This window comes from Plasmodium reichenowi, chromosome 3, assembly GCF_001601855.1.
Source record: "Plasmodium reichenowi strain SY57 chromosome 3, whole genome shotgun sequence".
In the NCBI taxonomy this organism is placed as follows: Eukaryota; Apicomplexa; class Aconoidasida; order Haemosporida; family Plasmodiidae; genus Plasmodium; species Plasmodium reichenowi.
In genome coordinates, this window is record NC_033648.1 from 161,593 (window position 1) to 175,447 (window position 13,855).

The 13,855-nt window shown below is 20.1% G+C and overlaps 1 protein-coding gene across 1 annotated transcript; it reads right to left on the reverse strand.

The window, feature by feature from the left end:
• Window positions 1–959: 959 nt before the first annotated feature.
• Window positions 960–13,088, reverse strand: PRSY57_0304400 (hypothetical protein; the record flags this gene model as incomplete). Its single annotated transcript, XM_012905673.2, has 1 exon — window positions 960–13,088. One exon carries the CDS (start codon window positions 13,086–13,088, stop codon window positions 960–962), a length of 12,129 nt encoding a protein of 4,042 aa, XP_012761127.2.
• Between the last annotated feature and the right edge of the window lie 767 nt (window positions 13,089–13,855).

The window sequence follows — 13,855 nt, forward strand, 5'->3', positions numbered from 1 at the left end:
AAAAAAAAAAAAAAAAAAAAAAAAAAAAAAAAAAAAAAAAAAAAAAAAAAAAAAAAAAAAAAAAAAAAAAAAGAAACACCAGTTACATTATAATAAATAAATATAATATATATATATATATATATTTTTCTTAATTTTCTTTCTTTTTTTTATATGAGAAATATTTATTTAAAAACCCATACAATAATCTTTAAAATGAGTATATTGCATGAAAGGATAAGTAATGACCATTACACAAAATAAAGGGAAACACAAATAAAAATAAATAAATAAATAAATAAATAAATATATATTTATATATATATTTCATTTATTTACAAATAATAGTTTCATTTTTAATTTTCTTAAATTCCCAATATTTTTATTTCTCTTCAATATTACTTATATTTAATTTTGTTCTTATATATATATTTTTATTTGAAGGGCACAAATAACAAAGATATTTTTTATATTAAGCGTACTTCTGGGGCTTTCCCATATAAATCGTTGTTAAAATATATATAAATAAAATTGACGTAATATATGAACCAAAAAAAAAAGGAAAAAAAAAAAAAAAAAATTAAAATACAATAATGTAATATAATATAATATTATAAATAAGAATTGAAAAAATGTACACAATATAAAATTGAATATAAAAAAAAAAGGTTTATCTTTATTTCCCCCTCTTTATTTTTAATAGTTTATATATATATATATATATATATATATATATATATTTTACTATAAAGAAAATATAAGAACAAATATACAAAAATATATCCATATATATATATATTTTACTATAAAGAAAATATAAGAACAAATATACAAAAATATATCCATATATATATATATATATATATATATATATGCATGTATGTATTATAACATAATTATGGTTTTCTTTTTTTGAGATAATATATTAAGCCTTATTAAGTATATTTTTTAATACATATGATGATTTGTTTTTTCGTGTTTCAGATTAGAGACCGTATATACATTAACCAGTCCTCATCCACCAGATAATTGGACATTTTATAAACATTTTCATTAACCTTTTGATCTAATAAATTATTATTTGTATTAGTTGTAGTACCTTCCAACAATATACCCGATTGTTTATCTAAGTTAAAATCTAAAAATGAGTTTAATTCTTCATAATCTTCGATACATTCCTCATTAGTTATATTGAATATATTTGTATCCGTTTGATTATTTTGTACAAGAGAATATTTTGTTTCATTTTTATTGTCTTTTTTTTTTTTTCCTTCTTTTATTTCTTCTTTATTTTTTATAATTTCATAATATTGCTTAGTTTCTTTTAGATATCGTTCAATATTATGTTTTATCTTATTAATTCCTTTTATTATATTCATATTGATTTGTAAAGAATGGTATAGAATATTATTATTATTATTGTTCATATTATTTATGTTTACATTTTTCTTATTTTTTATATGAATTGTAGTATTATGATAATTATTATAAAAATGAGACATTACATATATTTGTAAATTAATAATATGAATACAATTCAAATACCATAAATAAATATTTTTATAGAATTTTTTTTCGTCATTTATTTTTTCTTTCTTATTTTTAAAAATATGTTTATATATATAATCAGCACAATCGAATATATTTTCATTTAATCTTTCAAAGGAGTATATTAATTTATTTATATCATTAGGTTTCATATATATCACACGATTTCTCATCATACTCACATTATTATTATTATTATAATAATAATGGTCTTCATAATTTATGTTCATTTTTCTTTTATATATTATTCTTACACTTGAATTAGCACAATTCTTTATCATCACATTATTATTATCATATATATTTAATGTATCCTTATTATTACATAAATTATTGTTAGCACGATCTCTATACTTTATTTCGTCATGTAGTGGAATGTACAATTTTTTGTCATTATAATGTGTGACATTATCATGAGGAATGAGACGACTTACATGTTGTATGTCTTCAACTTTTTTTATGTCTTCAACATTTTTTATGTCTTCAACATTTTTTATGTCTTCAACATTTTTTATTTCTTCAACATTTTGTATGTCTTCAACATTTTTTATTTCTTCAACATTGTTTAATTCTTCAACATTTTTTAATTCTTCAACATTTTTTAATTCTTCAACATTTTTTAATTCTTCAACATTTTTTAATTCTTCAGCATTTTTTAATTCTTCAACATTTTGTATGTCTTCAACATGTATATCTTCCCCATGTTGTATATCATCCTTAGCTACAACCCTTGTATTAACTAATTCATATGTACAATCATATTTTCCATCTTTGTCATCCCAAATATACTCGCCACGTGCATATTTTTCGTCCTCCAAAGCGTAGAACCGATACCCTTGTGAATTACCAACAAGATAGAGCGATTTTTCTTGAACACACTTTTGAGCTTGTTTTACAACACGCTGGTCATTCCATAAAGGATTGTTATTCGTTTGTATAAAATCCAATATATCAAGAACATAATCATTTAAAAGTAAATGAGGACATTCCGTTTCCTCCAGTAGAGATATAAAAAAAAACTTACATGCAGATATAATATTGATTAAAATATTTTTATTTAATTTTATATTAATCATTTGTTCTATTAATAAATTATTCAGTGTATTACAAAGTAATTTATTAATTTTAAATTTGAAATGAATATTTTCATTCGTATATATATTATTCATCCTTGCTATTTTTGATATAAAGGTACCTATATAATTTTTATTTATAAAACATAAATAAACTTTTAATGTATAATAAAAAATTATTTCAAAAATTTTTAATTTACATGATGAAGAATAAAATTTATATCCATTATTAATTTGTTCCATTTTTTTTTTTATGGAATTATTTTCACTGCATATATAAAATTCAACCTTATGGAAATTATGTAAAGGATTTATTAATTTTACAGAATAACTATTTATTAAATAATAATCATCAATATGCATATATTTCTTCTTTTCTAAAAATTTTTCTATTAACATATTTATATAAAAATTTATCATAAGGGAATAATTACAATTCTTTCTTAGTACGTTTAGTAGCATGATAATGGATATGATTGACATGTGTACGGAATCTTTATCAATACGTTGATTTGAATAATAATTATTACTACAATTATAATTATAATTATAATTATTGTTATATTTACAATATGTATTATTATTATTAAAATTGTTATTATTATGATTATTATTATTATAAAAATTGTTATTATTATGATTATTATTATTAAAAAAATTGTCATTATTATTATTATTATTATTATTATTGTTTATGTTGGGAATATTTTTCTGGTGAATACTCTTATTCTTATTCTTCAATATACTCTTATTTAGATATATATTTTCCCTTTTAATTTCCCCTTCTTTCAACAATTTCAATCTTAATACTTCCCTTTTTGTCATAATTAAACTTCCAAAGGCTACAAATGGCTTATAAATAATAATTTTCTTCTTTTTTTTTTTTATATCTCTTAAATCTGTCTTCAGGATATTATCATCATCATTCTTTAATGTTGATACAAAATGGTGTTTTCCGGTGTCTTCTTCTTTATGAGAATAAACGTTTTCTATAACATCATAATTATGTATTTTACCACAATTTTGTATTTTATCATAATTATGTATTTTACCACAATTTTGTATTTCATCATAATCACCTTCTTGATAATCTTCTTCCTGATCATCTTCTTCTTGCTCATCTTCTTGATCATCTTCTTCTTGATCATCTTCTTCTTGCTCATCCTCTTCATCAACATTTTCATCCTCATCATCCACTTGGACCTCGTCACTCATCACACCATCCATACATTCCAACAAATTAGAATTAAAATAAAAATTTTCGGTATAATTCTTATACAGATTATACGACTTTTTATCAAAGAAACGCTTTCTCTTTTTGGTCCCCTGCTCTTTCATTTGTATCCTCCTCTTCTTCCTAACATGCAGTTTATAATTTTGTATCAAAAATTTATCGTCTATAATTATTATTTCACTTGTAAACTTATTCAGATGAACCGTTGAAAGAAACAAACACATCAATCTAAAACACAATAATCTAAACAATCTTTGAATAAAGAAAAAGACAAACTTTTTTTTAAAAGAGAAAAAATTATATCCTGAGCAAAAATATTTATTCAACAAAATTATTAATAAGCTTCTATATATGTATAAATTTTCATCATAATATTCTTGACATAAGAAAAAATCACTTTTTATTTCTTTATATAATAATTTTACAATCAAGTTACCATATATAGAATAATTTATATTATCATAGTTTCTTAATATATCACAAAAATGTCTTTCCTTTTTTTTTTTTTTTTTTGGGGTGAAGGGAGATATACAATTTGTATAATTCCTTTTTAATTTATTAAAAGAACAGTTTTCATATGTATCATTCATATATTTTTTTTTCTTTATAAAATTATTACTTATATTGTTGGTTTTATGTCTTTTGTTCATGTTATCTTCATTTTTTGTAGAAAAAAATTCAGTACATAGACAATTCTTTAGAGTATTATAATTCGAAGATATAACATCTCCATATAAAATGGATATTTCATGTATTTGTTCGCATTCATCCTTTGTATTTAATTCAACATATATGTGTAAATTCAATGGGAAGATTTCATTCTTTACATCAAATGCTTTTGTTTGTACATTATTATCATTAATTTTGATGGTACCGTTTAATAATTTGACTAAGGACATAAATATTAATGGATATATATCTATAACAATATTTGTATATTTATTTCTTCTAGATTTCATATTTGTTTTTTTTTTTTTATTATTATACTCTATATTATTTTTATTCCATTTATCAATAAAACTCATAACACTCATATAATGATCATATATTTGTTCTGCTTTATTTATGTTTTTATTCATATGATGTTTATTATTGCTACATAATTTCTTTTTATATTTTTTATCCAAATTTATTTTTAATATACCTCCATGCATTTTTGTATACACATTTGTAATATTTACATCATCATATTTATTTTTTGTTTCATATAATAAATATAAAATATGATAAGCAATATATTCATCCAGGAAATAAAATTCTTCTATTACATTTTTCTCATTTATTTCTACATTCCTTTCTATATTATTAAATAAATTAAAATCTGGGTTATTTCCTATCCCTACAACATTATCACCATTTTTTTTTTCTTTTTCCTTTCCAATATGGTGCTTAAACATTAACATTAATAAATATAACATTTTTTCTGTAACATGGAGATTATAATTATTTATGACGGTATATATATGTAAGTCATATTTATTTGTAAGAACACCACATTTGTTAATAAAGTCATCCATTTTGGGGAAAGACCAATAATGATAATTATTATTATTGTTGTCATTATTGTTGTCATTATTATTGTCATTATTATTGTCATTATTATTGTCATTATTGTTGTCATTATTATTTACTATTGTGGTTTTATTTTTTTCTTCGTTTTTTTCTTTTTTATATATTATTTTATCATCTCTTCTATTAATATAACCATTTCTCCATTCATATAAATAATGCTCTCCTGATATACCCTTTTCATATTTATTGTGAATATTGTAATATACACATAACATCCTTTTATTAAGAAAAAGAAACGTATCATCTTTTGCATATCTATTACTCAGAAGGTCTTTTTTTTTGGATATATATTTCATAGGACACAATATATAATAAACCAAATCATCAGCATTTAAATTGTCATACAACAAAAAATGATCTTCAAAAATATCATTTGTTTTGTCCTTCTCTTTATTATTATCGTTATTTGTTTGAATTGTATTTTTGAAATAGTACATATCATTCATTAATATATTTTTCATCTCATGTTGTTTTTTACACATTGCTGTATCATAATATTTGCTTTTATTAATATACATATCCTGCATAATAGCTTTTTTTTTTTTTTTTTTTTTTTTTTTTTGCTTCTTGATTTTTATTCTTCTGTAATCAGACAAATTTTTCAAGTTAAAAGAAAATTTAGTAAAGTGCATATAATACATTTCCAAATTTTTAAAAATTAAAGCAAAAAAAATAATATATGATAAAAAAATACAAGAACAACATTTTATATACAAACGTGAGTCTACAGAATTGGAGCTATTCCATATATTTAATATTTCCTTTTTTTGTCTATTTAATATTTCCTCTTTTTGTTTATTTAATATTTCCTTTTTTTGTTTATTTAATATTTCCTTTTTTTGTTTATTTAATATTTGCTTTTTTTTTCTATTCAATATATTTCTTTTTTGTATTTCACAGGTTTTAAAATAAAATGAATAAAAAGGTACCATAGATATATTTTTTGTATCAGTAAAATATATATCATCATCCATGTTGAATATATTTCTTTTTAATAAATAATTTATTACATATATATTTTGTAAAAGTATAGGATTCTTATTTTTTATTAAAATATTTTTTATTATTTTACCCAAGTTACTTTGTTTTTTGGTATATATCATCGATAAAAAATGAATAAGTACCTCTACTCTTATTTTATTAATAAAAAATAAAAATAATATATCAAATATTTTTCGAAATAATATATTCTTATTAAATAATAATAAACATTTACATAACATATAAAAAGTACTTTCTATAAAATTATAATTATTATAATAATTTGATAAGTTCTTCTTATTATAACTCTTTTCATCTTCTATATGAGCTATATTATATTTATCCATATCATATGTATAACCATCAAAATTGTTCTTATTTTCAAACATTTTGTTTGTACCAAAACTTTCGGTCTTATCTATAAATATATCCTTATCATTACACATTATATTTCTTCTTATATCATGTATATTTAAATTATTTGACATTTTGATATCAACATTTTTTTCAATATTCCCATAATTATAAAGTTTTCCTTTTTTTTTTTCTTCTTCATCATATATATTATTAACATATATTTTGTTAATATCTACATTACTTACATCATTATTAAATAATGATATTATATTATTTTGTTCTATATGTTTGTCTTCTATATGTTTATTAGTTGCACCTCTCTCCACAAATATATTTGATTCGTTATTAATATTAATTTTTTTATGTTTCGAAAATATATGATCAAAATTATAAATATTATTATAATTATTATTATTATTATAATTATTATTATAATTATTATTATTATTATGATTATTATTATAATTATTATTATTATTATAATTATTACTTCCTTCTATGTTACCTTGAATCTGATTCATGTTCTTATCATTATAATCATCACATACACTGTTATCTATATATTCTATCGAACAAGCATCAAAATAATTATCTAAAGTATCCATTTTTTTTAAATTAATTAAGGTGAAAATATTTCTTATCCATATGTTTTCATATTTTCTACTAACATCTATTGTAATGAATTTCATATATTTGAATATGATATTTGTATATTCTTTGAGATACATAAATAATGATGAATACCCTTCCTTAACACATTGTTCATCCTGGAAATATAGATTAATTTTATCATCAAAGCAGAAGGATATGTATTCTATGAGTATACCTATAAATAAGTATACCAATGAATAATTCTTATTACAATCAAATTCGTATAAAATATGATCATAACATTTGTTATTATATATATTATTATTTTTTTCATTATATATATTTTTTTCATTATTTATATTTTTTTCATTATATATATTTTTTTCATTATTTATATTTTTTTCATTATATATATTTTTTTCATTATATATATTTTTTTTATTATATATATTTTTTTCATTATATATATTTTTTTTATTATATATATTTTTTTTATTATATTTATTTCTTTTATTATATTTATTTCTTTTATTATCATTCGTGTTATCTCCTAATGTGTTCCCTTTTCTTCTTATTCCTTTCATATTCATCTTATATAACTTGCTCATATTTTTTTTTATATTTTGGAAACATCGATAAATTTTCTTATAAAGAAACTTACTTTTAATTTTAATCTTGTTAAAGTTATAATTTAATTTAAATTTTATAACATCAATAAAAACATGTTTCAAAATATTTATATATATACAATAATTATATTTAGACATATATAAAATATACAACATTATCAGATCTTGTCTTATGGATATATTTTCATGGATTTTCAATTTATTCATTATATATTCTTTATTTGTTTTGTCCTCTTGATATTCTATACTATTTGTATGATTCATATCACCTTTATTTTTTATTTCTTTTTTTTCTCTTATTTCATATTCTTTTTTTGTACAAATCAATACATCATTTAAATTACTTCTTTTCAAAAAATGCTCACATGTTATCATATATTTTGTGTATCCTTCTGATAAGCATATTACCTTCGAAAAGAAGGTTATATATAAGGCACACACATAATTATAATTTAATCCTTTATATAATGATTTCCCCGTATTTTTCTGTAGTACTACATTTATTAAAAAAACCATAGAATAATTTCGAAATTTTTTATTTGATAAGAAACCTATCATAATATTTGATAATAAATTTATATCTTCTATATATGATGTATTTTTTAATTTTATTTTATATATATGTAATAAAAACCAATTAAAAAAAAATATATTTATTCTAAATATGAAATAATCATGTAATATATATAAATTACTTAAATAATAAAAAAAATTACGTATTTCTATATCATTACATTTTTTATTTAATAACCATAAATATGGTGATAATTTCTTCATAGTATTATACATATATACTTTATTAATACCTAAATATTTAGATTTCTTATAAAATAAATAAGACAATAATATTATATATTCATATATATTGATTTTCTTTTTAAGAAAATACTTATGTATATAAATTAATATTTTTCTCTTTTTTATATATTCCATATTTTTTAAATTACTATATATATATTCATTTTCTTTAATTAAACAACTCGCTAAATTATTCTCATCATTTTCTAATTTATACCAACGGATATTTTTTAAAACATTTTTATAAATATAATATTGATTAATATATTTTTTTCTTTCCACATTCTCTTTCGAATCTTCAATTTGTCTTTTATCCTTTTCTTCTTTAATCAAATCTTTCATTTTTCTTTTGATGCTGTAAAAAGGAAACGATTTATTATTTATATGTATATCATTTTTTATAATTACTATGTTTTTTGATAACAATATATTTTTTTCTTTGTTTTTTTTATTTTGTATATAAGAACAAAATTGCACATTTGGTAAATGATCATAAAGATGATCATTTGTTAAATTTTCATTATTATTAATAATATTACTACTACAATAATTATTATTTATTATATTATTATTATTATTACTACTACAATAATTATTATTTATTATATTATTATTATTACTACTACAATTATTATTATTTATTATATTATTATTTTTTTCTTTTTTATATCCTCCTTTTATACAACTATTCTCTACATCACTATGTATTACATTATTTTTATTAAAACTACCAATATTTATACCTTCAAATTTATTATCACAAATATCATTTTCTATACTGTCATATATATTATTATTATTATTATTATTATTATTACTATTACATGATGTATCCGTTCTGGTTATTTCTTCTGAGCAGGATTCCATTAAATAATCAAAAGCTTCATCTGATTCTCCTTCTAATGAATTATCTGTATATTCACTAGAAGATTCATTTCCTGATGATAACATACTTTCATTACAGCTATTATTTATGTCCTCTTTTCTTTGTTCTTCCTTTATATCATTATTTTGTTGTACATTTTGTGCTATCGTTCCTTTTTCTTTGTATTTCAATTTGTTAACATCGTTTTGTTCTCCACTCTCATCAACAATATTATTTAATTTGGAATGGCTTCTGGTATCATTTCTTATATATGATTCGTTACTTATTTTGTCATTCATTTTGTCATATATTTCCTTTTCTGTTTCATTATCTGTTTCTTCTCCTTCTTCTCCTTCTTCTTCTTCTTCTTCTTCTTCTTCCTCGCCAACATCTAAACTACACCCTTCGACCTCTTCAATATTTTTAACACAATCATATAATGCACAACTTTTATTAGAACTTGTGCTTTCATATGTTTCTTCACTCTCGTTTGGTATTCCCTCTTCAACGGTATTTTTATTTGGTTGGCTTAATGCTTTTGGTTTTCGACCTCTACGTTTAACGGTGTCTTTGGTTATATTCTTATTCATATTATTAATTTTATTATCATTCTTCTGATCACTCATGGTCTCTTCTATTTTATCACTTTCCTCTGTACTTCCACTGTAACTTTTATTGTGCGTTGCAATTTTCGATTCTTTTGTTTCTTCCTTTTTGTCCCATTCTTTCTGAGTCTTCATTTTATCATTTTCTTTATATTCTCTAGAAGAAGATAAATAATTATTTCTGTTATTCAATTCTTCATTTTCATCATCATCATGATTATCATGATTATTATGGTCACTATTGTGATTCTCTTCATCTTTATAATAAGCACATTTTTTTTCTTCCTCCTTTTTTGTTATACTATCTACACTTTTATTACTTATATCATCATTATAAGAATTACGGTTCCATTTTTCATTTAAAAAGTCTATGACCGTAGGTCTTTTTTTCTTTTTAGTTACAGTAGCGTGCAAGGGTTCTTTATTCATTTTCCTTTTTTTTCTCTTTTCTTTTAAATTGCTTGTAAAAAAAGATGAAGACGAACAAGAAGACATGTTAGATGATGTACGGGAATGGGAATAATTAGATGCATATTCTTTTTTATTTTTTTTTTCATCTTTATACATAGTTTGATTTAAATGTATTTTTCTTTCCTCCCTTTTATTATCATATGTAGAATATTTTTTATATATTTCCTTTCCACTTCTTTCAGAATCTGATGAATATTCATCAGTGCTAATATATTTTTCATCATTTTTATTTGTTATCCATTTTTCTTTTTTATGATTCACAGGAATATTCTCCCTATAATTATCATCATTAAATGTGTGATGACGTTTTGAGGCGCTAACAAATTGTCGATCAGATGTACCACGTTCATCATGTGTACCACACTGATGGTGTTCTCCATATTTATCATCTTCATCATTATTATTATAACTCCTTACAGATACTCTATTAGAAATATAGCCTCTTTTATATTCACGTTTATCTCCCATATGAACCGAAATTCTTCTTAATTTTTCATCATAATCATTATGTTTATCAAAACCACTAAATTGATCACCACCATATTTATCTTGCACATAAATATTATAACCCGATTTATTTATGAGTCTACTTTCATTTAAATTCATACATTTATTTGCAATTAGATTGTTCCTAATTTCCACATTTTCTTCTTTATTTAATTCATAATTTAAATTTTGGTTATTTAACAAATAACAAGACTTTTTTTTTTTATATGGACCATCATACGGATTATTATCAACAGTATTACTCTTGTTATACATTTCTTTATATAAATGATTATTAGAAATTAATTCATTATTTGTATGAACGAAATGATAAGCATTTTCACTTTCAATTTTGTCAGAAACATTTCTATTTTCTGAACAGTATATGAACGGATTGTTTTGGGTTGGATCAAAATTTGTGACATTAAATTGCGGATGGCTAGTTATACCTAAATTGGGTGTTAATGTATTAGTGCCAATATTGGTTATTTGTAAATTTCCTAATCCGTTCGTATGAATATCAACGGGTGATATAACATTCGATAGATGATTTATCCCAACAGATTTAATTGTGTTAGATGATTGATTTATAGCAACAGGTGCTATTGTACTTGACGGTTGATGTATATTCATTTGATGGTTTATACCCATAGAAGTAGTCAAAATATCTACTGGATTATTTCTACTTACCACGGTTGTGGCATATTTATTGTTCATTTCATTTTTAACATAATTTGGTTTATTAAAATCGTGATTTGACAAATTATTATTATTCATATTATTCAATGTATTGATATTTAAATTAGGATATAATAAGGCATTATTATTTATTTGAGTATTATTGAATTGTTTAAGTTTAATATAATCGAGTGTGTTGAAAATATTGTTGTTATGGTTATCAACATATTTATTTGTATTATGAATATAAGGATAAGGAATATTTAAATTAATATTTTTATTTAATATATTATTTGAATTTTGTTGTTCAACTTCTTTATTATTGCCTTGATTTAATATTTGATTTTTATTTAAAACTTGTGATAAATTTGGCGGTAATTGGTGACTTACATTATTGTTTAAATTTGAATATAAATAATTGTTAAAAGGTTGACCACAAATATTATTATTATTATTATTATTAATATTGTTACTATTAATATAATTATTGTTACTATTAATATAATTATTGTTACTATTAATATAATTATTGTTATTATTAATATAATTATTGTTATTGTTTATATTATTATTATTTATACTTTGATTGGGAATATTTTTAAAATTTTTATATAAAGAATTATAAATATGATTATTTGAATTATTTATATTGTTACTTGGAATATTATGAATATTTTGACATAATAAATTTTTTAAATTATTATTTGTATGAAAAATATTATGAGTATTACTCTTTTTTGTATTAAATATATTATTCATATTATTATTTATTGAATGGGAATTAATTAATGTATTTTTCATATTTGCATGGTATTGAGTATCTACACATTCATGTAAAGCACAAAAATTATTTTGAGATTCATACAATACATTGATATTACCTGAATTTAAAGGATATATAATATTACCATTATTATTATGAACATTATTATGAATATTATTATTATTTATATTATTATTTAAAATGAAATTATTTTGAGGATTAAATATATTATTATCCAACACATTTTTTTGTTTTATTATATCTTCATCAATTTTATTTATCTCACACGAACTATTCATTCTTTGCAAACATGTACATTTTACACATAAATTATTATCATAATTTTTTTTTATACTATTCAATGAATATTCTTCAAGAAAACTTTTTGAATAATTTAATTCATTTTCTTCATATCTATTTTTTTTTTCATAAAACAAATTATTATTTAACAAATTCATATTTGAAAATTATTCAAACTATCTAACATATTATTATCATAAAAGTTATATATATATATATATATATATATATATATATATACCTGTTTTTATCTATATCATATTCATTCCTATTTATCATATTACTATATATTAAGTTACAATTCTCGTACACATTAAAAGAAAATTCAAATAACATATTATATAATTCTTTACAAATATACATAAAGAATATCATTTCATAATTATACATATAATCTTTATATTGTGATGATAGCTATATACCTATTGTTGAACGTATATATATATATATATATATATATATATTCATCTATGTGAATATAAGAAAAAAAAATAAAAATACTTTCCTACTATTCAAACGTAGAAAAATTTTAAATAATATTAATATTTAGATACAATATTACATGTGTATCTTTATATATATGTATAATATATATATATATTAGGAAGCGCAAAATGTGCTATTACACATGTTATTTAATACGTAATTTTATATCTCTGTCTTAATATTTACATAATATATATATTTTTGTCATATAAAAAGAAAGGACCCTTAATAATATAGAAAGCAAAATTATATTAATTTATAAAAGTAATGTAAGAAATTCATTTTGTTTTATTTTATTTGATCATTTGATCATTTGATCATTTGATCATTTTATTTATTTATTTTTTTTTTTTTTTTGTCTTTATAATTCAATTAATACAAAAAAAGGAAAAACATATTCATATAGAACATTAGAAAAAAAAAAAAAAAAAAAAAAAAA